Here is a 27,838-nt window from a genome sequence, read left to right as displayed (position 1 = left end):
ACAAGAAAATGTTATGTTATTTTTTGAAGACAGTTAAACAGAAACGCTTTTTTTCTTAAATCTATGTATCAAAATAGCTATTTATTAGATGTTTAATTGAAATAGTATCTAATTCAAAGAGTAAAATTATAAATGTTTCATATAAAAATCGAGTTATATCGTTTACCATTGTTAGATTAAAACGAATTATTTATTTATTATTATCGAATTTAAGAACATATTTTAAAGACAAAGTAGTTGCTATCAACACCAAGCTACTCTTTTCTAGCTAGTTTTTTTCATTACCATGAGGTAATGAAAGAAAAGTACATTTTGTATAAATTTCAAGAATATTTACTATGCCAAGCTGTACTTTTGAGTAAGCAGTGTGTAATTAAAATGATAATATAAGAAAAATAGAGAAAACAGAACTCTGGATTCAAGACTCCAAAGGTAAATCTGTATATACACAGCCAAATCTTATAAACAAGCTAGAAAACTACGCGGTCGAGAGAATGCCAAATCAGATATCCAATGATGTGAAAAGATGGAAAACAAAATACATGTCGCTTTTCGACGAACATCAATTTGCGTTTCAATTTACTCGTCGCGGGAAAATCATTTTTACAAATTGCTCTCCAGTCAGCTGAAAACATTGCGAAGATTTTTATTTATAACATTTCTTCTCCAATTTTATTTTGAATATCGACTTAAGTTCCACTTAAAAAAAATCTTAGTCTTATTTGTACTACTACTTGTAAGTAATACCTGACGCGCTAGATTTTTTGTCTTATTTGTACTACTATTTGTAAGTAATATCTGACGCGCTAGATTTTTAGTCTTATTTGTACTACAACTTGTAAGTAATACCTGACGCGCTAGATTTTTAGTCTTATTTGTATTACTACTTGTAAGTAATACCTGACGCGCTAGATTTTTAGTCTTATTTGTACTACTACTTATAAGTAATACCTGACGTGCGAGATTCTAAGGACGGGTTGTGTCAGAGAATTTGAAAAATTCATCGAGTTTCAAAGATAATTTACAAGTTCTGTGAAATTCCTATTGAAATTCTGTTATTGTATCGACATGGGCCATTTGCTTCACAGAACTGAAGTAATAATAGAATTTGAATAAAACTTTCATGAATTGTTAAAATTTTCTGAAACAACCCGTCTTTAGTCTTATTCGTACTACTACTTGTTAGTAACTACTGATGTGCTATTGAATAATATTAAAGAAAAAGATAATGTCGATTTTTTCTTTATTTGTCAATTTTTTTAAGCACAAGAGTCCCAACTGCTCTCAAGCCTCTGGAGCCAGTGAGACTATTGAATTCCCAATAGGGGTATATTGATGGGGTAGAGGAAGACGGAGGAGTACCTGGCTATTCAGATTTGGTCACCAAACTTGGTTAAAGCCATTTCAAGCAACGTTTCAATTCTGAATGGTGGTCTTAAACTCTGGAACGTTTCGCAAGTAAGCTATATATTATTTTTAATGAATACATTGTGAAATAACACATATTCATCAAATAAAAGTTAGTTGCGCACGCCGGAATTTGAACCCGCGACCTTTGGATTGTTAGTCCAGATCCTTACCCCTTGACCACGGAAGCCGTCGAATGCTCATGATCGAAATGAAAAAAAATAGGTGAAAATGGTTGAGTTGATTAGAACAGAAAAACTACGTATTTCATCATTTCATAAATCTCATTTAGAAATTTTCATGCTGATAAAAAAAAACTCTTTACTTCGGTACTGTCCGAAATAAACATGCTTAAGGCGATGCACTACGTCGTGTAATATTTTAAATTGAGCCGCTATACAACCCTTACGTAGATGGCGATAAGGTTTAAATTCCCGTTTAACACCATCCGCCTGTTTTGATTTATGCAAGAAAAAAACATGGCCAAAAAGTGCCTTTTATTTTATTTTGTGGATGTTCAGGCATAAATATTAATTTTTTTTTCGATTATTCATAAATTACTTAATTTTCCACATTATACAATAAAATTATAACCGAAAATGGGTTCGTAAGTAGGAGATTTTGAACTTTAACGCAGTTTTCATATGCCTTTACACTATATTTTACTGGGCTTTTAAAAAGACTTATATAAAAAATACTCGATTATTTCAAAGGCCAAGATGTATTCTACTTGCACTATTTAATTAAAGCATCTGAAACATTTCTAGGTGACCAAATTTTCAAACCAAAAACACATGATTTTGCATTACTACGTATGGCATCGCCTTAATGATGTTCTTAAATTCGAATCACGTGACGTCAAAGCACTACGCAATTTTTTTTATTGCTTTATATCCTATTATGATTAGATATATCATTTTGGTATTCATTAAGCTACGTCAGGTCAAGCCATTTGAGACAATGGGGCTTTTATTGTCTACAAAGAGTAGTAACTATTCCCGGGTAAACGCCTCTAAAATTAACCAAACTGAACAATAATGCCCTTACTTATGTCATAAATTATTCTGTCGGCATTGGACATCGGGGACTTTGTCTGTGGTAGTGGATTCCCCCTCACTCAGCCACTGAGGTATTATAACATTTGAATATTTGATTACTTACACCAAATTAATTAATACATTTATACCATTCAATTCATTTATTAAATGAAATGCTCCCTGAAGTTTATAGGCTTTATTTTTTTTAATTTTATGATTTTGGTTTCTTCTCTTTTAGTGATGAAATAATATAATGATAATACAATACGTTCGGTCCTCTGCCGAAATGAAAAATACTGAATAACTTATTTATGACCTTATGTAATTCCTTGTAATGCTTATTATTATTTTTTTGTCATTTATAAATACTACTTTTCAAGATGGTAGAAGTAAGAAATATAAATAACTTTTTTCGAATTCCAACTTTTTTCCCCATACTAAAATATTTTTTCCATGGAAGAATATTTATTTTCCCGTACAAACAATTCCAATTAATTTTTTACCTAAAAACGTTGGAATTTCTAAAAATTCCTTCATCTATTTTAATTCTAAAATCAAGTAAAATCACCCCTCGAATTAAGCGCACTTTACTCCCGGAAACCCTGTATACCATGTAGGTACAAACACTAAGTCAATAACTTGAGTAAATGGAACTTTATTATTCTAGACCATATTAATAATTATTGTTTATGCTTAAATGTAGGACTGTTTGTTTCATTAATAAGTAAATAAATAAATATAGATATTACACCTATATGTAAGAAAAGAAACATAGTCGTCAGAATTACCCAAAATTAAAAGCTATTTTTTCCAGGTTTTTCAACATCTTCGATTGAAAGCACACGGAGAGTAATGAGTATATCTGCTTTATTGAAATCCTTTTAAATACGTGATTGCAATCCATTTGCCATTAAAATATTAATATTTTCGGAATATATCGAAACATGAAACATCATTACGAAATGTTTCAAAATTAAAATTAGAATATATTCGTATTTTATTGACAGTTTATTAGGAAACCTGTCAAATCAACCGTTAAAGGCCTGCAATCCGGTTTTTAAAGGGCATACGAATAATGTGATAAGATTTTTAATAAATTGGCTATATTTTATTTAAATAAGTTTTCTCCGCGCATGAGTGCTTTAATGTGGAAAAAGCAGTGAAAGAAAAGATGGAGGCGATTTGAGAAATATGTATTATTTCGTAATCAACATCCAACATCCACATTTTAAACGAATTTATCTAGCGTATTATATATACCTACTAAGGAATGCAATTTCAACATCTATGCGATGTTCTAAAAAATATACTGGAACAAGGTATGAAACCCAAAAAAATAAAATTTTGTTCTTGTTTTCGACTTAAAACAATGCAAATACCAACTTCTTTTCACGCGAAAAAGCTCGTGTTCAATAAACGTGAAATAGTACAAACAAAAAAGCCTCTGCTCTTGACACAGTGAACTCCTCGTATTCAAATCATCACCCTTTTGTCTATTGTTAAGTTTTTCTAGTCATAAAGAACATGACTGCTGTTCCCGCCCCATTATTTACTCACGAATATAGGTACGTTGTTTATGGACTAACCTTTCACCCTTACGCGACCCTCTCGTAATATATAACTGCTTTATATTTACTATATCAAAATAACTAATGGTTTCATGTTACTAATGCTGCAAAGTGTTTTGTTCGATGGAAAAAGACGAGGGAAATAAAGGAATTTCCAAGCTACATAGTTTATGATGGGAATGTGGTTCAAAAACTGAAAAGGTACTTTGGTTAAGAAATCCAGATAAAAATGCTGTGCATATTTTATGACCCTTGATCACCATTTCATTCAACGAATTTGGGAGCCAGATTCAGTCAATGAGCGTTCAGTCAATATGGGTCTTCATATGGTTTCCTATATGAGGATCTGTACGAAAATAAGTATCGTGTAAAACTAGCTTAAGTAACCTTTCCTATCCACCAGTGTTATAGATTGCGTATAAAATTCCCAGAAGCACCCTGTATAAATTGCCTCGAATTAAGTACAAACAGTACAATAAATGTTTCAACAAAAAAAAACATTAAATAGTGGAACAAATTGTGTAGAAATAAATTTAGGCAGTTGACAAAAAGACACTAGTCGGAAAGTAGATTCCGTTAAAAGAAATTTATAGATACTCCTACTTAGTTAAGTTAGTACCTACTTTATCTAGTTGTACCAGTGATGCACAACCAACGGTTAAAAATAAAAATTAATTGCTGCCCAATTTGCTAGCTAAAATAAAAATAAATAAACATGTGTAACCCCAGTAGTTTTTTGTTATAATCGACGACATAAATATAAGATGCAGAACACCCCCTTTCAAAAAATTAATACTACTATCAAATAGTATTGCATCTAACCTTAAGCTTGTATCATAACCTAAACAATATTTAAAAAGAACTTGAGCTCTTTGAAGCCGGTAGCAATGAGAAATTCCAGTGAATAATATATTCATATAGAGTCGTCGTTATATAGAAACGTCGGTTCTGAATAAACGTAAAATCAATTCTTTAGGTGGTTGACACATTACGCTATACACCTATTTCAGCATATCGGTCGCTACACACTACCTATAGGAATGTATGGAGAGTGATATGTTGAAATAGTCATGAGAATATAGCGTGATTTGTCATAGGCTTTATGATTTGCTTGTAATTAATGTATCATCTTACATTTCTTCTCGAAAAAATACGACAAAAGTATCAGTTCTAAACGGCCCGGTTTTGTTCTGACATCATCTGAATCCGACTGAGACTAGAAACTTGATCATCGTGAAAGGTTTGATTCTCTTTTTATGCAGAATCGTACACCACATTCGACTACAAATTGGGTCAGTTATCATAAAGTAAACAAAAAAATTTAAAATAAATAAATTTCTTCCAAAATTTTTTGCCGTTAGGCAGTGAAGAGAAAATATTTTTTTCCCGGAACTCCTCACTGGAAAATATATAAGTTAAAAAGGTTGCGCGTCACTCAGTTAGATACTCTGTCGGGTTAGATACTCCATCTAGTTAGATACTCCGTCTAGTTAGTTCGTTTGTTGTCAGCATCTTGTAAGGGCGGAGCAAGATGTATTGTTATTGTTCTGTTTAAGCAAACAGCGGAAATAATGGCATTTAGAAGGCCCTCTCGACTGAGAGATATTATTAACCGTACAATTATAATATTATACAACCATGGATTATTTGCCTGTGTCCCACTACCTTTGTTGGCTGTTTGGAGTGCTCGCTGTTCCTATTCCCAGTTCCTATCCATTATCTCGGTGTTTTGTTTTATAATTGACATTCCTTAATCGTTTCTTCAAGTAAATAATACTAAGTTTATACGACTTTATTGTTTTCGGAATTGAATAAGATTTATGGTAAATCAGTTTCAATCCTACATTGTGTTTCAATTAATATCTCATAATACAATAATAAACGGTTTCTGTTCAAATATCACAAGTTATATATATATGATAATGAGTAATGGTAGAATGCGACCCAAACTATTGAGCTTTGTAGCAATTCGCAATATTACAATTTATTGTCTTATGTTTCCTAAGGTCTGCGGGATATATATTTTTAACGAAGCTACTAAAGTTTACCGGTCAAATTTGAAATAATATTAAATATATCCAAACACAAATTCAATAAAAAAAATTTGAGGCTTGATTTTTGTTAAAATTATTCAGTTTTCAGTCAGATGTTTGTTATATCGCATTTATTTAAAAACATTTATTTTGTGTAAAATTTAAAGCCGTTTAACTAAATATAATGTATGTTCCGGTAAGTCAATACGTTACGCTATTCATATAATAAACGGAACTAAGATTCTATATTTAAATGTTAGCTTTTCATTTTGTGTTAAAACGATACGTTATTCTATTCATATAATATACGGAAGTAAGATTCAATATTTTAATGTTAGCGCTTCATTATGCGTAAAGCCAATACGTAATTCTACTTACATAATATACCGAAGTGAGATTCAATATTTTAATGTTATTTTTTTATTTTGCATTAACTCAATACGTAATTTTACTTAATTTTACTTTACGGAAGTAAGATCCTATATTTTAATGTTAGCTTTTAATTTTGTTGCGTCAGTACTTTTGATTGACATTAATGTTTCTACGTATTCTAAGTACCTGCATATCGATTTGTTGTAAAAAATACATAAAACATTTTTTTAAATAATTCTTGTTTAATATTTGGTAACGCCGTTACCATTAAAAATCGCTTAATGTACACCTTTTACTGTCTAGCAAATATTGCTTAAGTTACAAATTTCCCAAAAAGATGAGACATTATAAGTTTACGAAAACATGTGTTTCCATACAGAAAGTTTTTTGTTTTATAAATTTTAAAAATACGAGAACTCTAACCTTAAACATTTATCTTAATCCACTTCCCCTTTTTCATGATAAGCCATCTGCGGAAACAACTGCGATCCTTATTATTTTACACATCAAAAACTCCTTAAGATATGACAGAAAATTACACCAATCACACCAAAAATACCTACCACAATATCATTTTCATAAAAAAAGCGCTTCGTAAATTGAAAAAATGTAGGTTAAACGTGATCTTCTGAATTAATTTATCGTCACGACGTCTGTCGTAAATAACAAATTAGCATGATTACCCGTCCAGATGATACGATGGGGAGTTCTAACTAATCCACATACAATCTCGCATTTATCGTGTTCGTTCGTTTGAATTCATCGTTGGAGGAGATTAAAAGTTAATCTCAAACAAACCACGAATTTGCTACTATCGTACTCACTCCTAAAGGGCAGAACATTTATATTATTATGTACTTTGGTATTTTCTTGTAGTTTTACATGTGGCTTTGTATTATCATTTTACTATGTTCATGGTTTAATGTAGGTAGTTTTAAATGCATGAAAGCATTTGATTGTAGCTTTTATTTGTTTAAACGATATTAGTTTTGTTAAATCGAATTTAAATTTCTGTTTGGGGATAGTTAAATAGTTTATTAGAGCTGGAGCAGACTGTTTGTGGTTTTGATGAGTGTATCATGGTGAGTGCATTCAAACAATTTGTTGTTATTTGCAGTCAAAATACATAAACTTTTTTCATGTACCTGCATGAAGAAAATGACATAGACAGTCAGATTGGAATGCTGTGTTTGTACGTAGTGAACTTTTAAAGAAAGCTGTTTCTAACTAATACCATCGACCCGATCAGAGAAGACACTCTAAACACATTCGTTTTTTTTCCGCAAGCCATTTTAACGTCTCGTCCTCGAAAGTAGCAGATCGGCTGCAAGACGACTTTGTATTTCTGCCTCCTACTGTGTAGGTCTCTTCTAGACTATGGTTGATTCCTTCCTTCGTTTGCGAAGATCATTGCACAGCTTTCCAAAAAATTAAATTGGGCATGTAGGAAACTTATGAACAAAACAAAACTATCATGACAAGTACAAGAAACATTGATATTTACAATGTATATACCAATCTTAGAATTAGTTGTATTTTCTGTATTCATATTCTTTTAATTGAAACAAATTACATTTTAACAAGCCTCACCGTTGTACGAGAATTATTAATCTGATATTGAGATTACAGTCACTGGAAGCTTGTAGCCATGTTCTTGTTAATATCCCAGCAAAAAGTGTCTAATCAATATGCACATGTGAGCTGGTTAGTACCAGAATGGACATAGCGGAATAGCACGCCTCCAACGATTCAATTCACGTTCCAGGGAGTCCAGACGAAGGCGTATTTGTAAAGTCGTTACTGAGGAATTTGGGACGACCTCTGGTTTCCGAATAGATTTGTAAATATATATCCATTTTAATGATAGGTAATAAGTGGGTTGTAGGTTATATCAAGGTTGGAAAAGTGTTTGTGCTTGATATCTTTTTTACTAACTAGCATATTTCCTTAATCGTGTTTTGACCCAATTACTTTGAATGTTTTGCCATAGTCGTAAATAAATTTCTCGTTCTTGAAAAAAAACATGATTTTTTATACATTTTGTAATAATACTTCAATCGTAAGTTAAAGCAGGTGTTAATTTTTAATAAATTACTTGGCAGTGTCTAACTTATAATATTTTTTGTTAGGAAGTGCAAAAATTGCACGGCCTTTGTGGTCTAGGGATAATGTTCTTTACTGGCGATCCGAAGGTTGCAGGTTCAAATCCTAGCATGAGGAAGTAAATTTTATTTGATTAAGATATTTGTAATTCAACGATTAAATCATTAAAAATAACATATGTTATATTTGAAACACTTTCCAGAGTGGAAGACACACTCAGTATCGCCTTGGTGTAAGACCACTAAGAATAGAAAAGTACTTTCTTAACTTCCTCTTCCCCTTATCCTTCTCTTCCCCACTTCTTTCAGCCTCACAACACACCCTATATAGGGAATTTATGCGGTATTCACATTCAATATATATATATTTGAAAAAAAAAATAAAAAAAATATATAGTTGAAGATCGCCTTTATGAGTAGAGACTTTCATGAACCAATAGGATTTCTCTTTAAATATATATCTCCTCAATGATGCAAAATATATCGATATCAGAATATATTTACTAGTTATACTAGAAATGGTCCTTCCTACATTAGGTGCCCATAAATACGTACTACATCTTACTTACTGTGAGGTAACAACTTAATCGTTAATAGTTTTTTTTTTCATTTTGAAAATTTTAGAACTGCGGTGACGTCTTGTCTGTTTTAAGAAGAATATTAAATTGTAAAGTTCCATGTTTCTATTGAAAATCCAGCAACAAAATGTTACACAAATTTCGTCAAGCCGAAGCTCACAGTATGTTTTTCTTTCGTTAAAATTCATTAAAAGTACTGCTTACAATAATGCTCATTTAAGATAAAACGAGCGTAGTGCGTAGTAAATAAAGATAGAGAAAATAACATTCTTCTCCTGGAGAGAAATGTCAATTACGAAATTGGCTTCCGAAAAAAGTTGTCACTCTTTTTCAAGCCTGGCAAACTGATTGCCCCTTGAAAAATCCGGCCTACTTTTTGCCAGTGACACACAGAACAATAGGCTTTTAAATGTGTCAGATTGAACCGTTGCATGATGATGGAACTGATTTGAAAGCAAGATAAAAAAATGCATCAACATTGCAGTTATTTGTTTTATCTGTGCCACCCTCAGAACGGTATACACCGCTTTTAATTACTTTACGATTCCACCCCAGATTCGTTTGGAAAACGGATTGAGCTCCCCCATGTTGTGCACTGAAATGTGATTCATCAGTAGGTAAGTTAGATTAATGCGACTGCATTTTCACAATCATGTATTCAGTCTTGATAATTTTTGTTTTGATATTTCTGTTATTTTACTCTCCCAAAGGACTAATAAAGGTCAATAAAGACTTTTATACAGAAACATAATAGTTAGTTATATGAGATAAGGTAACCGGATAAATCATCACAATGATAATTCATCACATCCCTTACATTCATCACATCCTTAAAAAAGTATATAAAGTCTTGGAAAGTGATGAAACAAAAACTTTATTCACTGGGTTATATAGGTTAGGTTGGGATAAAAAAATTTCTTTTCATCGTTTCTAATGACTTTATATCACTTTTTAAAAGTGTGTTGAATTGTCACTGTATTGAGTTATCATGAAACCATAAGATTAAGAATTTTTTTTTTTTTCAATACATTAATATTCATTTAACGTCTCTAGTCTCTGGCATATTGACCGTTGTATTTCTTAAAAATGCGGTCAGAAAGTGGGAGAAATTGTTTTCTTTTCTGCTTCTCAAAAATATCTAAATAAATCGGATATTTCTGAACGTTTTCTTAAACCAAAGACTTTTTTTTAAAGGTGCTAAAATATTTTTTGCATACAATTTTAAATTTGTTAAAAATAAACATTTGTTTTTTTCAATTTTGGAATCAATCATATTTATTTTTTTTAAATGGCTTTTTTACGTTTTTCATCTAAACACTGAACAAAAATTGCTGATAACGAATATAAAAAATATATATTTATTAGGTAAACGTAAAAAAAATATTATCGTCACCTCATTTTTTTGTCGTTAAAAAATAATGAAAAAAAATCACGAAACATTACGGTCGGATCCTTTGGTTTCATTAGAGTGTAGATTTTAATGCTTGAGGGGTTAAGTTATAGATGTTAATAAATATAAAAAGTGGCATTTTTTCTTTCTAACGACGTTTTATCATATTTTAAACCAGGCAGTGAGGGAAGCAACAACAATTTACACAATATCATTTCGCTGATCACGGAACAAATTAGCCTGAAAAATTAACTTTTATTATAATTCAAGCTCTTCCCTATAAGAGTTATACATATACGAAGTTCCTTACGAAAAATCATAAATACGATCCTTATAAATTTAAAGTCCTAATTCAAAATTAGGTAATCTGAAAATGGTCGGAATATTTCCGCTTTGCAATAAAATCCAAGTAAATGTAATGTTTCTAATTATATCCGAAAACTAAAGAATGAATTTGAAAGACGATAACATATACTTTCAAATTATAGTATTCGAAATGAAAATATAATTTTTGATACATTAAAATTTTGAATGTACACTTAAAAAAAACATTTTGTAACAAAATTATTGAAAACAATTTCTACGAGACGTAATGAGCTGATCCCAAAATTAACAAATTAGACTAAACTTTTAAATTTTTCCTAACCAATAAATAATCTGTTGCTTGCAGGGAGTTCGTAAATAAAAGTGTATGTGACAGCTTCATTAAATTTAACTCCGACACGGTCCTATAAAACGGGGGAAAATCCCGAACAATCGAATATATGGAAAAGGGTTGTAATACCTTCATCAAATTCCTGAAATTCAGTCGAATTTATAGCTCGCCCATAGCTTTGAAACTAATTTTCTGCTTTTAAGTGAGGTTTTCTGTTTTTCACGCTTTTATCGCGCTGTTAATGGTAAATTTAATCGATATAATCCAACGGCAACCAATTGGAGAGTATCTACAGACTTATTGACAAAGTACTGCCAGAGTAGTACGGCTATGTTTAGAGAATAATATCTAATTTATAACTGTCAGATAAGAAAAAAAACAATGCAGCCTGAGAACTGAAAGGAATGTATTTCTCAGGACAGGGTTAGCGTCAATGTGTCAGCGAATTTTAAATGGCAATTGGGGGAGATTAAGATCAATATTTAAAAAAATCAAAATAGGCGCTCGGGGAGAAAGTCCAATGAGTGGGCGGTAATAGATGGCTTTTAACAAACGATTTCACACAAATATAATCTTACTCAGGTGAAAAAGAGAATTTAAAATTTACCACAAGATTATAATAAATATAAAATAAAATCACAATTCTCATAAGTCGACGATTAAGCATTCTGAACTAATATTTTGAACATTCCAGTTTGTAATAGGAGTCCCAACTGCTCCCAAGCGTCTAGAGCCAGTGAGATGCTAATGGCGGGTATGTTGTGAAGCTGAAGGTAATACGGAGAGGAAAGAGTTAGGGAAGATGAAGGAAATGAAATTTCGAAATGACACGAATTAATCAAATAAAATTGATTTGCGACCTCCGGCTTGTTTGTTGAGGGACGAACAACAACTAACTTATCCCTCGACCACGGAGGACATCAATTGCTGTGAACAAGAAATAAACATAATAAAATAAAATCTTATTTATAAGTGGTATTCGTTATTGCAACCGATGGTGAAGGGTGTAAATAAATTTATTAAAAAGTCATTTGTTATTTCGGAGGATGCTTTGCGGTATGTGTTTTATATAAAAAGAAATGTGAAATCAGATGAAAGTGATTGAGAAACACTTTAATATTACCGACTTTACAGTGATCTATACGGAGATCTTTACATTGAAGTAATTTTTAGCTAAAAAATTCACGGCCAGCCTACCTGTATAAAACGGATTTAGTCAGGTATAATGTGCTTATTTCATTCTAAATAGATAAAGCATATTTTAACCGCGAAGCGAAGTTAGCAGTCCACAATGGAGTGCTGGTACCTGTGTGGTAAAACCATGTATGATCGTGTGAGGAATGTGGAGATCCGTAAAGAGTGCAAGGCTGATGTAAGCGTAATGAGTAAAATTATTTGGTTTGGGCATGTAGAGCGAATGAGCGAAGAAAGGAGTGTAAGGGAATATACGATGCAAATGTGAATGGCAGCAGAAGTCGGGGACGCCCGAGGAAGACATGGCACGATCAAGTGAATCAGATACTTGAGTCGAGCCATGTCAAGAGTCAGAATAATAGAAGAGTATGTATGAGACGATGTGTGAATGTGAATGAGGCAAAGAGTGTGTGCCAAGACCGAGTTGTTTGGCGGTCCGTCCTCTCTGCCTACCCCTGGGTGGAAACAGCGTCATGGTTAGTTAGTTAGTTACATTTTCATAGCCATCCGTTTTTGTTGATGCAAAGGTTTATTTGAAATTCATTTTTAGACTGTTTTCTTATTTAAAAAAAATTATTACACTTTAAACTTACGCATCAACCCACAAAATAAATAAATAAAGTTCTCTAATTTTTTCTCATTTTACATTTTTTATCATATTTTTAAACCCACGTTCTCTGGTGGATCACGTAAGTAAATATGGAATAGAAATCTGTTTTACATAATAGCATATAAATGAAGGACGTACCATAATAATATAATATTCATAATACTACAGGAAATTCAATTCATAACCGACCTTACCGTGTTTATTTTTCAAAGAGGTAAAAAAAGAATGTTAGCTTTTATTTGAATTGTTCTCATAATATAATCATAGGCCTGGTAAAGTTAAAATTTGGTATTGTTCCAAACACCTTTTTCATTAAATAAATTCAGGAATATGTTAAACACAGCTACTACTTTTTACCATTTTTTTAGTAACGTGGGTATATTTTGTCCTTTTATATTTGAATGTATTATTAAATTACGCCACGGACTCCGCGATTGAGCGGTAAAGATCATTGGCTATGATTTGCAGATCACGGGTTCAAATCCCAGCGTGCGCAAAAAAATATTAAAACGAATTTGTTTTATTTCACAATTTATTCATTTGAAATAAATTATACTATATTATAGGCACGCTCCAGAACGGTAGATAATTTCAGTATCGCTCTGATGAAAGATTACCATTCATAATCGAAACGTTGCTTGAAATGGGTTTGGCCGTACTTTGTGACTAGATCTGAATAGCTAGATACTTCACCAAAGCTTTTCTCCACTACATTCTTTCTCAAAGCGTAACCCAATTGGCGAAGCCATAGTCTCACTGGCTCCAGACGGCTGGAAGCATTTGGAACTACTGAAATTTTGTTAGGAGTTTGTATTTAATTTTGGCTTGTGTTAAGCTTCTCGCATATGTCTAATACATCAGTTTAATAGTGTACTATAGAGATTATACATTATGAACATACAAATACAAAGGAATTGTAGATACTTACGGTAAGTATTTAAAAAACCACTGTTGCACTTTTTAAATTATTTAAATAACACACAACGTCTTTCATATTACGACAAAACGAATTCTACATCACATAACTAAAGCCGCTTATGTTTTGTTGTTAATGCACTTTTATATGTATTCAATTCACAAATTTTGCATACGATGCATGGGAGTGTGATACCGCGATACGAAATGTGAATTGTTGCAATTATGGTATGGACGTTGCCTGGTCGTGGTCTTACTTGGTACGTTAACGAAATCAAAATCAATATTTCAGTGTTGTTAAATGCTGAATACAAACTCCATAATATCGCCAAAAAGTTATAGACAAAAAATAACAATAAACTCACAAACACGCCAGTAGGCAAAAATGATAGACTGCCACATGACTCATGCACTCCTCGTTTCATTACATTCATACATTCTCTAATACACTCTTCTGTTATTCTGATTCTTGACTGTATATTCACTGTAAATTTTCCGCCCACAATTCACCGCAAAAACTTCACCGTCGAACATTCAACGCGAGGAAAGTAACGTTCACAATTCACCGGATAACATTCTGAAAAAGCAATCTGATTTTCGTTTCGTGTCTGTAATTGTATTTCTGGTTCAAGGAACTTGAATTTGTTTTGAATTGAATTAATATTATCAAAATTGGAACTGATGTTCCAAGAATTCAGGCAAGCGATAACGCACCTGTTATATTACGCAATTTTTTTTCTATATTTGAAATGTGTTTTTCTTTTGTTTACATTGTTTCTCGGGTTTAAAAGTAACGTCAGGTTTTGTTATTTGTGAATGTTTCTCCGGCGTCCAAGACTTCTTCTATCATTCACTTCCTGGTCATATATTTACCTTACTCTCCTTGGTTTATTTTGAATCTCCACATTTTTAACATTGTCGTACTTATCTACATTTGTTTTAAAATGATTCATTTTATTCTATTGACCTAAAATACCAGCTCAGACGAAGCATTTCTTTGTGTTGTGAATAACTAAAATAATTTTTTACATATTTTAAGGGGTGCTTTTTCACAAAAACTCATTTTATGTCAAGCTTTCTTTTGACAACGCTACAAAGAAACCGGTATTTTAAATAATTTTCTTCCCCGCAAGTCACTTATACTATGCTGATATTAAAACACAATAGTTTTCTTGGTGCTAAGCTTCTTTATAAGATACATTCGTTTTTCATCGCCTCGCAACAAAGAGTTATCCTTTGTTCGGCTACAGACCTCAAGAATTAAGGTCAGTGGCGTAACTATCGCTTGCGCAGCCCGGGCCACTACCCGAAAGCCCTGGGGCTTCTAGGCCACACCACAATATTAAAAAACTGTTTTATAGGAAATCGTGAACAAAAATATTCATATTGTTACCTAATATTTAACATTAGTGAAAGTATGAATGACCACATTTCAGATATCACAAATTTTACATGATTGCAAAAAAATCTTGTTTTCTAGCGATATTATTTATTTTATATCTCCCAACATAATTTTGAAAAACGTGTTTTATTTTCAAATAATTACGAAACAAAACCGCGCGGTCTCGAATAATTTCTTTCTCCTAACTAAGCTGGCATCTCTTTTTTCAAACGGAGGCCAGATTGGATCTTTGATTCACAACTCACCGATTTGTGGCCCGCTCTCCCGCTGCCTTCCAAAGAATGTACCGTGGGCGGCCTATAAAAGCGGGTGCATGGCCATAAACCAGTAAACCTGGTCATAGAAGTGAGATTTGTCATCCTCTTTCGGCAAGGTTAACGAGAACCTAGCGGATTTTTTCTGTCATAAATTCTCCGGTATTACCTCACCGTGAATCCTTTTCCTATAGTGAAGTCACATACATTATTTTTAAATACAAAACTGTTATTAATATTTAGTGTTATAAATGGAATGTATTAGGAATTAGGTCACGAAGAAATATATACATAATTTTAGTCGTTTTCCGTTATGGCAAGTCAAATTAAATGCCAAAATACTTTGGGCTCAAGACTGAGCAGTCTTATACTCGTAATGAAAACAGATAAACCACACGCCATAATGTTTACTCCCTTACAGCGCCTTGTATCAAATCCCTACAGATTATAGCGGGATGTCTCCAACTCGAGAGTCAATAGGAAGAAGTTAAAGTCTGACTTACTATTGAATTATTATTAATAATAATATTATTAATAATAAAAAATTATTATTTGAGGTCCTTGATCGTGATAAAATTGCCAAAAGCGTCACCTGTGAATAAACGCAGGACTAAATTAATTAATGTATTTCCTCTGTAATCATAGATTTAGATAGCAACACATAAATAAACTGAATTGTAATATTCTTCACTATTGCTCTAAAACGGATGGGATTTTTGCAATAGAAAGAAAATGTTTTGATGTTTAATATCAAAAGCCTGTCTTGGAAAAAATCTGTCTGGCAAAAAAGGCTTGCTTTGAGTACTAATGTGGTGTGTTACCGAATATTTCTTGAAGCATAGTTGAGAACAGTTTGGCAGACAGCAATAAAATCTCGACTGAATTTACAAAAAGTAGTGTTAACTTCCAGAGTAAGAGTGCTCTTTTCAATCATTACTCCATTGCAAAAATTCGCAAATGTCCAGGATAGGAAGATGTTTCCTGATAACTAAAGATTCTCTAAGAATTCAGCCTCCAATATAGGTGTTGATGGCGTTATTTCGAGTTGTCAGATCCGTCGTCCATTAGTCCAATACCTGGATTACCAGTCCTTGATTTTGGATAGCTTAGGTTTTTGTCTTCAGAGCGCAGGTGTGGCAACCGAAGTGCGTCAAAAATTCCAGGGTTAGAAATCTTACCAATGTACAATAGTTAATTGAGTAAATACTTCAGGTGCTATATACCGAAACCATATTTATGAATCAATTAGCAGGAACCATACACCTTGTTACTAATCAATTAACCAACTACTCTTTTATATGCCCATGGGTTTTAAATTGGGTCTTAAATTTACGAGAAATGATTACATTAGGGACAGTAATAAACAATGGTTGAGTAAAATAATTCGTTAGTTTACAATGGTTTTAAATTCAATAAAATTAAAAAAAATGTATCACACAGTAATAATAATAAACTGAAACAATTATCGGAAAAAAAGTAACGGTTGCAATTGAAAATCGAACCAAGGATCTCTTTCTTACCGGGGCGACAGCGCCTCTAACAGAAATCCTGTGTTTTATTATGTTAACTTCTGGGGTTTTCAAATAATTAGGGTTTGTTTTTTTTTCAAAAACGAAAAAAAAAGTCGTTTTGAGTTTATTCCTTTTTTTATTGATTTTATAGCTTTCAAATCTTGGCAGAACTAGGTACAAATAATTATTTATAATATTACGTTCTTACTTTAAAATGTAAGAAAATCGCGTGACAAGTATAATAATCGCTTTTTTTCGTTAATCTGTAAATTTTGAGTTATTCTCGGGAACATGTTAAAATTATCGCAAACGCGAATTTTACAGATCTCTACAAATAGGCAACGAAGAAAGAAACATGGATAGTAAGCTTAAGGGTGGTAATTGAGGAGCAAGGGAAGGATGAAATTGGGGAGGCACAGAAAGCATGGGATACTTAAGTGAATCTAGCTACAAACTAGATTCATTCATCAGTAATGGTTAAAAAAAGGTTGGTTTCATAAAATTTATAACTCTGGTTGGAAAATGTATCACATAAAAAAATGTGTTTTTGGTTACAAGAGATCATAAAATATCCACATTTTTATCCTGCCAGAACACCTAACAATATTGATTATTTGACGCTTCTTATATTCTACGCAAAGCTACCCCAAACCTTTTTCAATTTCCGAATGCAGGTTGTATAAAAGACTACCTCTCTGATATCATCTCAAATCTAGATGAATCTGTCAACAGCCCTCTTCCCAAATATACCAATTTCATTTTGTAAAAACGTATTGCGTAAAATTTCCATTGCAATGAATTCCATAACATTATTTTAATAGGAATTTATTTTTGGAACGGGCCCCGTTATTCCGCTCATTCTTGGTATTCACGGTGTGGATCCCAATTGAAATCAAAAATGTTTTTCATGTTTAAGTTATGACGTAGTTAAAGCCCTGATAGATATTGTAAAATTTACCCGAAACCCTCCTGCGTGGTGCTGTATTTTGTATTTAACGAGTATGGACAAAATCCCCCTAATAATGGGGAGTAAATGGTGGTAGAAGGACTAAGTTATATTTTTTAGTGAAATGATGATAAAAATACAAGATTTTTTTTTCGGGATTTAAGAAATGTATTAAACACGTCGATATCAATACCAAATGCAGCCTCACACATATCCCATTTATTTTTCAGATACTTATTCAAATGGTATAAGAAGTCGGGGACGCCCGAAGGGACATGGCACGGTCAAGTGAACCAAGTACTTGAATCAGGCCATATCAAATATCAGAATAACAGAAGAGTATATGAGACCATATATGAATGTGAATGAGGCAAGGAGTGTGTGTCGAAACCGAGTATTTGGCAGTCAGTCCTTACCGCCTACCTTGGTGGTTTTTTGTAAATGTTTGTAACTTATATGCGCATACTTAGCGATGCTCGCCGTCTTAGTTTCTTCATGCTCCCTATAACACAGGTGTTCTTGTACCGTCGACTGTGGCAAAGCTCATTCATATTCATTTTATACCTCACATTTCACATCACACGTACTAATGCGACAGTATTGTTGTTGCTGCCTCGTCCCCTTCGTGAAAGGTTGGCGGCGTGATTGATTCCGAATCTCATCAATACTATTCACTATTCTACAAGGATGTTACATACTAACATACATGTACATATGTATATGATTACTAGTTTACAAATGACAAAAATGGAGTCCAAATTTAAAATAAAAAGCTTGAATGTAAAAAAAAGAGCAAAATGATTTTTTTTAAATGTGGGAGAGTATCAATGCAAATCATTTTAAAGAGCCCTCGTTTGAATGTATGTGTTCACACCAATAGTGGTTTAAACTGTGTGCGTGTGGTACGATACAGTACACCACTACGAAAGCAAGAATCTCTTTATTCTTATTTATCTGCATAAAATATAACGTCACCGTTGACATTTTTTGTTCGATTGAAGACTAACATAAAAATCTTACCAACCGACTGCAGCATTGGAGAGTAAAGGACAGTGACAAAAACCCCTAAAAAATGAATGTTAAAATTGTGAAAATGTAAATTAATATTAGTCAGTTTGTTTATGTCCGCTGCCGCATCACCTGTATTTGTTTACTGATTATCTTTATTAATTTGGTGCTTGTGTTGTTGTTTGTTGCAGGGTCCGAAGGAGGTCCCCATGAGAAGAGATTACTGAACAACCTGCTGTCTAGTTATAACACCCTGGAGCGGCCGGTGGCCAACGAGTCCGAGGCCCTCGAGGTCAAATTCGGACTTACCCTTCAACAGATCATCGATGTGGTGAGTTCACCCTTTCTCCTGTCTCCCATCTCCTGTCTTTCATTATTTCTGTACGTCACTATACCCCTAAAACTGTATCTCTTTAAATAGATAATCGAAACAAAGAAGATGGGCCGTGGATTATTTTCAGTTTGGTCGTATCTCTGCTACAATCGGCATGCTTCTAAGCAAGATTTCACCCATGTTTCGGTTATCTATGGTACAAATAGAGATACGCTACGCTGTGATAAGTTATTACTTGTGGTACTTTTGGGGTAACAAGACGCATTTTGCCCCTTTATGAGTGCGGGTTTTGGACAGCCTTGCAGGATTCAAATTGTCCATCAGGATACTTGATACGACTTATCACCCCAAAAGAAACAATATAACATAATGTAACCCCAAAGCAACAGTGGAATGTCTTGAGAAAAAGCTGTTCTGAATATAAGGGCTTGCAACTGAGAATGAGTTCTAGCCAAATATTTTTTTTAAGTTATACAAATCTCTTAGTAATGTCATAGAAAGTCCTTATACATCAGAATAGTATTTTAAAGATTTTCCACGGTTGCCTTACAGTTATGATAAACATATGGACAGTGAGAAACGTTAATCATTTCATACAGATATAGATACGGTTTACCGAAGCAATTTTATAATGTTCTCGTCAAGTTAGATAGAAAATCATTTTAATTCCTATCGCGATAGATAATGCTTAACATTTGATTCATCAAAGCAAGCTATATGCATAACCCACATATTATTTATAACATTGCATTTAACTTAACGAGAACATTGTATTTTAGTTTAATTTGTAAAATTTGGTAAGAAATCTTTATCTGTGTTTTGTTAAAGAGTGTTTTAAATCCGTCCCAGTGGATACACCATAAAATAAATTGTTACTTAAAAAAACAGTATGAAGACAGTTGCATATATTTTAATTTACCAGTGAAAAAACATGGCTTTCAAATACAATGTTATAAATATAATATTTACGCAACAATGAAAATTAGGTACACAATAGGTTTGTTTTTGTCAAATTTATAATTAATTAAAAAAATACGTGTTTTATGCGACTCTGTACCCCAGAAGTTTAACATCAGGTTATCAGGTTTTTACGAAAGATATTTACGTGAGAGAAGTTTTTTAGTGCTTAAGCACTTCAACAGAGCTATTAAGACGACTGGCCTACGACAAAGTTTAATGAAATCAGGACATCTTAAAATATCGGATATCCTGAGAGTGAAATCTAACAAATCTGTTGTCCTAGCACGAAATTTTCCCTTGTCATATTTAATTTGTTTTTGGGACATCTGATATTGTTATATGCTTTGTAACAGAAAAAAACATAATTTACAACCCATTCTCATTCAACGTGTAAACCAATACAGAAATAGTATTTAATAGTTTCCCCTGTGACATCCGACCTTTAACTTTTAGGATCCATAGTTTGAAACGTGTACCTCATACAAGTTTCTAGTATTACCGGTAAAGTTACGCATAAGTTCATTTTGTTACCCAGGATAAAGCAATACAATTTGCTCTCACGGTTTCGTCTTGTCGTCAATCAAAATCAAATTTCCTCCTCGCGAGTCTCTGGACCACCTTGACAACACGACCTTTAATGGAGTTTATTATTTAATATCAAATTAACTGCATCTACCAGAGAGCCTCGGGTGGTGGGAGTGGATTGATGGGGAGGAGTATGGGGGGAGGGGAATAAACCTCATAAGCTATGCTTCCTAGGCTTGCTTCAATTAAAGTTCTCAGAGCCGCTTTCCCAAACGTCGGGGGAAAACACCGTACCCTAATTCATTGATTACATTATGAGCAGTTGGGAACAACATTACTTTACAAAATTATGCACCATTTTATTACAGGATACCTAACATGGTTACTGGTTTTTACTAAAAGGATAGTAATTATAAATATGTGTGGCAAAAATTGCTGTATAAACACCTTCGAATTTTCATCAGTTGTTCATTTACACTTTTAATGTGTACGGATAAGTATAATATTTGATGCTCCTGTGAGTTAAAAATTTAACTTTGTTTGTCTCTTTAATAGAAGAAGAGATCGCGAGAGAGATTTTCCGAACATCACGTTTATAACTCGTAAAATTTTACGTTCAAAATTTAACGTTTTGAATTTACAACCCAAACACGATACGTAGACTTAATGCGCCCTGGTCTTCAATATTCTATCGGGGGCCCAAGCGCTTCAACTCGCGTAAAATTTAAGTCTCGCAAATTGCAGCCAAACTAGAAAGAAAACACCTTGAATAGAAATACATGTTTAATGTACTAGTCGGTATTTACTACAACTAGGCCAAAGATGGAGGCTGACTGCGAAAGGCGGGAGGAAAATAATATCGGCTCAGAACTCTCTCTCGGAACTATGGCGCGTAAAGATGAATAAATCTGGAGTTGGGAATAGAAGCAAAGCACTCTTGTTTAATTTCACGTAATTGCAATGAAAGAATTTTTACCTGTTTTGTATAGTGTGTAGCTGCACGGTAAATGGATACAAATTGCAATTAGGTCTCACGGGGTTACACATTTTAGACATACACATAACGAATATACGCGAGGCTGCAGGGGAAATTACGCGTTGCAGCTTTGCAAAGATTTTCATGCAAAAAACACTGAATGCAGTTGGTTTGGCATTGAATATAGTGCAATAAAGGATACATTAAGTCAATCTTTCTTCAGAAAAAATACACTTTAACTATTGCAAAGTTTTTGCAGGTATGAAAATTCATAAAAATAAATCTACGCATACACATAACTAAGTCGCATGAACATTAATGTTTATTTTAGTAAAAGTAAAGATAAGGTAATAAAATTTAAAAAAAATATATATATATTCGCCATCGCGCCGTTGGCATTCCTCGATCTGGGATCAAGATTTTTAAAACTCTTTGGAACATTGCGTGAGGGATATCAGCTGTCTGTTGAAGAATATTCGTCTTAAATTGGGGTACTGTGGATGATTTGAGACAACACCAACAAAATTCGGATGATTCTGGTTTCGCCAAAGCAGACGAACGCTTGGGCGGAAAAGCTCGGAGCTTCTTGTTAACTTCCACGACATTTTCGTCGCTCCTACTGTTATGTCGCCATTCTGTTTTTTCCTCATTTTGGGTTGAACCAGTCGCGGTCACCTCGAACTTCTTGATTTTTGTTTAAAAAAGACAAACATTCCCGGGTTACGAATAACCTAATATTTGAAAATCTCCTACTACCACCACAGTGAGCGGAAAATGTTGCTTGTGTTGTGATGGAGGACTTAGCCAGCTGAGGAATTGAACACACCACGCCTAGGTGGGACCCAAACGCGATGCCAACTCAGCCACTGACCGGTCAAAATCTTGGGTTAAATTGATTTAAACTGTATAATTGATAATGAACATTAAAAAGGCACCGAAAGTAACGTAGAAATCGTTTTACTTAAAAAACGTGGTGTTACAATGAAACCTTCCAGGGCAATTTTTTTTCTAGAACCGAGATTTCGCGTGCCATTTACAGCGCACTTCTCCCTCGATGTGTTCCCCACAGGAGAAACTTCATAAGTGCAAAACTTATTATAGTTCCATATTTTAAAGCTCTAAAAATGTATCCCAGATTTGACAGCGTAGTACTAAGCAGTAGTTCTGGACCCCGAAAATATTAAAAATGCAGTATGAACATAGAAAATCATGTTGCCTACTTAACTTATGAATTGAAAATAGGAATTAATTAACTTTATTGGCTGCTGATTTTGGAGTTTAAGAAGCCCTCGGTAACAGTCTGGTGAGAAACGACCATTCTTAATCGAAATAGCTTTAGCTATGTTTAGTCACCGTTCTCCTTTTCTCACTTACTTCAGTCAAAACAATATTACGAACTATTTAGTCTGTATTAAGGAGGCAGTAGTTCCATAGCATCGGGCAGATAGCGGTTAAAAAATGATTGCATGACAATCAAGAAACTAAATTAACCGAACATTAATAAACCAATAAATTACACAATTTATCGTATTGCAGGTATTCTAAAACAGGTTAAAAGGTTTCCGTGTTTAAATGTAATTAGGATACTGTCAAAACAATGCAAACCAACGTGAAAGAGCATTTCAATATTTCAATGATAAACGTTTCGTTCAAAAATGGGTTTCGGATTTCAAACAATGGCTTGAAAAATTGTTTTCCTGTCTGTCAATTTCAAATGCAGACATAGAATATGACATGCGCTTATTTTCAAGTGTTGTGTTGATTATACATTGTTTCCGTTCGTAGGTTATGAGAAACACTGCCTAACAATACATATCGTAAGCTGTCTGTGAACAAATCTATATACAATCTGTAAAGATGTAGACGATAACATAATCCATATTATATCGATGGCTTAGAATTCAAAAATTTTATCTCCGATTTTGTTCAAAAATGAGTTAAGTACTGAAATTTTGGTACTAAAGATAGGCTATACTTATTTTCCAAATATTGTATCTCCTAAACATACCGTCCTAAAGATATAAATATATTAAAAATAAATTGTTAATCTTCCAAAGAATGGTTTTAACACTGTTATTGAATTTCATTAAAATTATTAACACAATCTAATTTTCGAGTTATTTCAAACATTTAATTTCAGATTTTTTCAATATTGTAATCTATGGAAATACAATATATTAACTCTATGCTATTGATGTGTGGTAAAGTAAATTTCTCTGTACTCCCTTCAGTAAAAGTTTAAATTGTTGCTGGTGCAATTATGGAAAAATAAGCTTAAGCTTGCATAGGATTGAACCTTCAACTCGACTACCAGCTGGTCTGAATATGTTTGCTGAAGCAGAAAATACGCCTGAAGTTTGAGCTCGGGTATCATGATATTTGCAGATAATTTTATCAATCATTATAGAAATTTAATCTCAATAATTTTAAGTCTTTTCAACTGACAACCCGTTTTATTTGACGATATATTAATAAAACATTTACAATCTTGTCAAAAATAACAATTTATTTTCTGTTGTAAAATAAACAATTTTTTAATTTTATTGTTATCATGTTTAATTTGTGGAAATCCATTTCAGTTTGAAGTTTTTAATAATAGTATAATTCAATATTTCCTTGACTTTTGAAGGTTATACGCATCAATGTAGTACATAAATGAAAAATAATTTATAAAACGTTAATTAATTCAGGATTCGATTCCTAGTTTTAACTGTTAGCTTTTTATTTTCTGTGTCTTGTTCTGTCTCATGTTTCGTTTGGATTTGTTAGTATTGACTACTTCTACAATAATATTATTATTAAATTGAAAAAAAAACGAGTTTATTTATAAACAAGTTCTGTTGTGTAATAATTGCTACGCATGACAGCTGTTTCGCCTTTTGAAGGCGTATACACTATACACAGATTTGTTTCAAAGGAAAAGACGAACTTTCGCTGATATCAAGAGACTTTTAAGCACACAAAGATATTCCTTTGACATTTTTATTCAGTATAAAGTGAAACGTGAATTGAAAACTTACATTTCTCAATGCAGTAAAATACATATTTGAAATTGAAAAACAAAACGGGTAAGTATGCTTTAGAGATGTCACATATTTGTTAGTATTCAATAGAAAATACGATAACATTCGTTTTGTTCGAACATGTAATTTATCTACGTTGTGTAGGTACCACGAAAAACAATATAATTTATTATTGAAAAGTTGCTGCGTATTCAAGTTTTCCGAAGTAAATATTGTGATCTTGTTAAAAGAAGTTGCCAAAGAAAAATAAGGAATTTTAATTATTTTTATATTTTAAAAGTTTTTACAATGCAAACGCAGCCCTGTGCAATGAGACGTAAATTTTAAGAAAAATACTCATTCATGAACTTGTCAAAATTTTTTAAACTTTGTGAATCAATCAAGTTTAGCAGGCAAAGCTGCCACGTTTTTTTTTACATGGGGGAACGATTTTATATTAACCTTTAATCCCTTCAAATAAAATATAAGAAATAAAATTTGAAAATCATAATCACTTGAGAAATACTTTTGCACGTTTAAAACAAGGGTGTTTGCCGTTTATCTAACTTATTTGGGGGTGTTTCAAACTCTTATCAAAATTGATGACCATCTAATCGATATGACAAGACAATACCCTAAAATGAAGTCGGAATCTTAACGACGTAAGTGAAGAAGACATGCATACAAATATGCAACGCGCGGCCCTGGTATATTGGACAGACCTACGGTTGAATTTGCTTCAGCAAATCTCTAAAATAAAGCGGCAATCTTAACGACTTAAGTGAAGAAGTCTTGTCAAAAAATAATCTGTGATGGACCTGAAGTTCAATTTGCCTTAGCAGGCCTAAAAAAATAATCTTTCCGTGGAGTTTTATTTTAATTATTTCTGATGAATATTTAAAATATCTATGATGTTTCTAGAAGAATACCTCGGGAAGTTACTAATTCATCGTCTAGAAAAAGAAAATCTGATGCTTATCAGTAATTTTATAGTTGAAAAACATATATAAAATTTTATATACCGTTACGTATTAGTCGGAATTCATTAAATTGTCTTCAGTCCTCGTCAAACCCAACGCCTATGATCAAATTGTTGTTACGCTTTTCAGCTAACCAAGATGCATAACTCGATCAAAAACTGAAACGAACAAAGAATAGGTTTAACTCTGGTCGTCAAGGTCACTTTGATAGCCATCAAGTATAAAGATAGTTTTGAATAACCTTAAGTTATTTGAAAAAAAGTCTTGGAAAAATGGTGTGCTTGATTTAATTTTTAAAAAATCACATCTATTCTTCGGTTATATCAACACACGTAATGTTTTAATTCTTTTCGTCTTTCTTGTAAATTTATATATTATCTAGTCATAGTGGTATTATGTACTTGCACATTATGATTTTTTACCGATGTAAATTAATTATGTTTAAATTCTATTGCTTGATTAATTTGTAATAAACGGCACATGTAACATTTAGGTAAATGATATTTTTTGACAGTCATGGTACATAGTAATATAAACAGAAGAAACAAAAGAAAAATGATAAAATTATATTAGTTAAAAAGACAAATAATGTATGTTTTGGTGCAAGGGGTTGGACTCTTTAAATGATATTAATATGATTATTAAAGACAGGTGAGCAAATTTTAGATTTACATTCTAGAATGCTTCTAACGAAAGATTTAAAAAAAATGAAATTTTTTTTAAATCGTTGAAAATCCTTACTATAAAACGTAACATTAAAACTGAATTGAGCTTAAATAAATAAAATATTTACTAACAATACATATCCATTAATTAATACGCTCTTTTCTTAATACAACTACTCATCGATGGTTTATAAGTTTTCCGTTGGTTTATAGGTAATTCTTTAGGAATTTCTTCTATCGCAAAATGGTTGGCGGTTTTAGGTTTTACAGCACATACGCCTCCGTAATCTAATTTTTACGGCATTCAGTCCAGTTTCACGTCTCACTGCTATTCACCAGTGTTGACACCAGTGACGGCTCGTGACTTTTCACGTCTCACTGCTATTCACCAGTGTTGACACCAGTGACGGCTCGTGACTTTTCACGTCTCACTGCTATTCACCAGTGTTGACACCAGTGACGGCTCGTGACTTTTCACGTCTCACTGCTATTCACCAGTGTTGACACCAGTGACGGCTCGTGACTTTTCACGTCTCACTGCTATTCACCAGTGTTGACACCAGTGACGGTTCGTGACTTTTCACGTCTCACTGCTATTCACCAGTGTTGACACCAGTGACGGCTCGTGACTTTTCACGTCTCACTGCTATTCACCAGTGTTGACACCAGTGACGGCTCGTGACTTTTCACGTCTCACTGCTATTCACCAGTGTTGACACCAGTGACGGCTCGTGACTTTTCACGTCTCACTGCTATTCACCAGTGTTGACACCAGTGACGGCTCGTGACTTTTGAGTGTGATAGAGTGCTTAAAAGAGTGTATGAAAAAATCGATATTATTGGTGTTGCTTAGTTCAAAATATATTTTTTTTAAATTCGATCTTTTGTATGAAGATCTTTAAGAAATTTCTGTTTGGTAGTGAACTGTACCGATTTCCTGAAAATCTTTATATAAAAAAACGATATTTAAAAAAAAATCGTTTCGGCTATAACAACATCAATTATGTCATTTTTTAATATTAGCACACCTAAGAGTCATAAGCCGCCACTGAGCGACACTGTTAATATCAAAAGTTTAATGTACCTTGTAACAAAGGTTTCTGTTTGTTTTTATTTGTAAAAATAATGTGATCGGTGATCGTTTATCCATCAATTAATAATAATGTCTTCAGCGACTATACAGCGCAAAAAGCGGTTTTCTTTCTCTCGTGGAAGTTAAGTACGTCGATACAGCATTATATGGAAGGGTGACTTTTTCTCCATGTGTGACCAGCGCCTAAAAGCGTCATTATAATTAATGAATATGAACGCCGGGAAGTTGCGTCGGCGTCGTTATTGGGCGTCAGAGGGATTGAGCTGGGGGATGGGGAAGGGACATGGGTCGGCAGCAGTAAGGGGGAGTTGGTTGATTGGA

General features: G+C 33.0%; 1 protein-coding gene across 5 annotated transcripts in view; it reads left to right on the top strand.

Annotated features, from left to right (window-relative positions):
• The window catches only part of LOC149425017 (neuronal acetylcholine receptor subunit alpha-7-like), a 402,913-nt gene that overhangs the window by 199,930 nt on the left and 175,145 nt on the right, over positions 1-27,838 (top strand). For all 5 annotated transcript variants that reach the window (XM_089648468.1, XM_089648467.1, XM_089648485.1 and 2 more), the window contains exon 2: positions 19,174-19,313. In XM_089648468.1, the coding sequence (XP_089504594.1) occupies positions 19,174-19,313 (140 nt within the window). The remainder of the gene's footprint in view (positions 1-19,173; positions 19,314-27,838) is intronic.

This window comes from Hesperophylax consimilis, chromosome 3 (genome assembly GCF_061612785.1).
Source record: "Hesperophylax consimilis isolate HC1 chromosome 3, BYU_Hcon_1.0, whole genome shotgun sequence".
NCBI lineage: Eukaryota > Metazoa > Arthropoda > Insecta > Trichoptera > Limnephilidae > Hesperophylax > Hesperophylax consimilis.
Note: the sequence above shows the minus strand (reverse complement) of the source record. Positions and strands in the feature narration are given on the sequence as shown.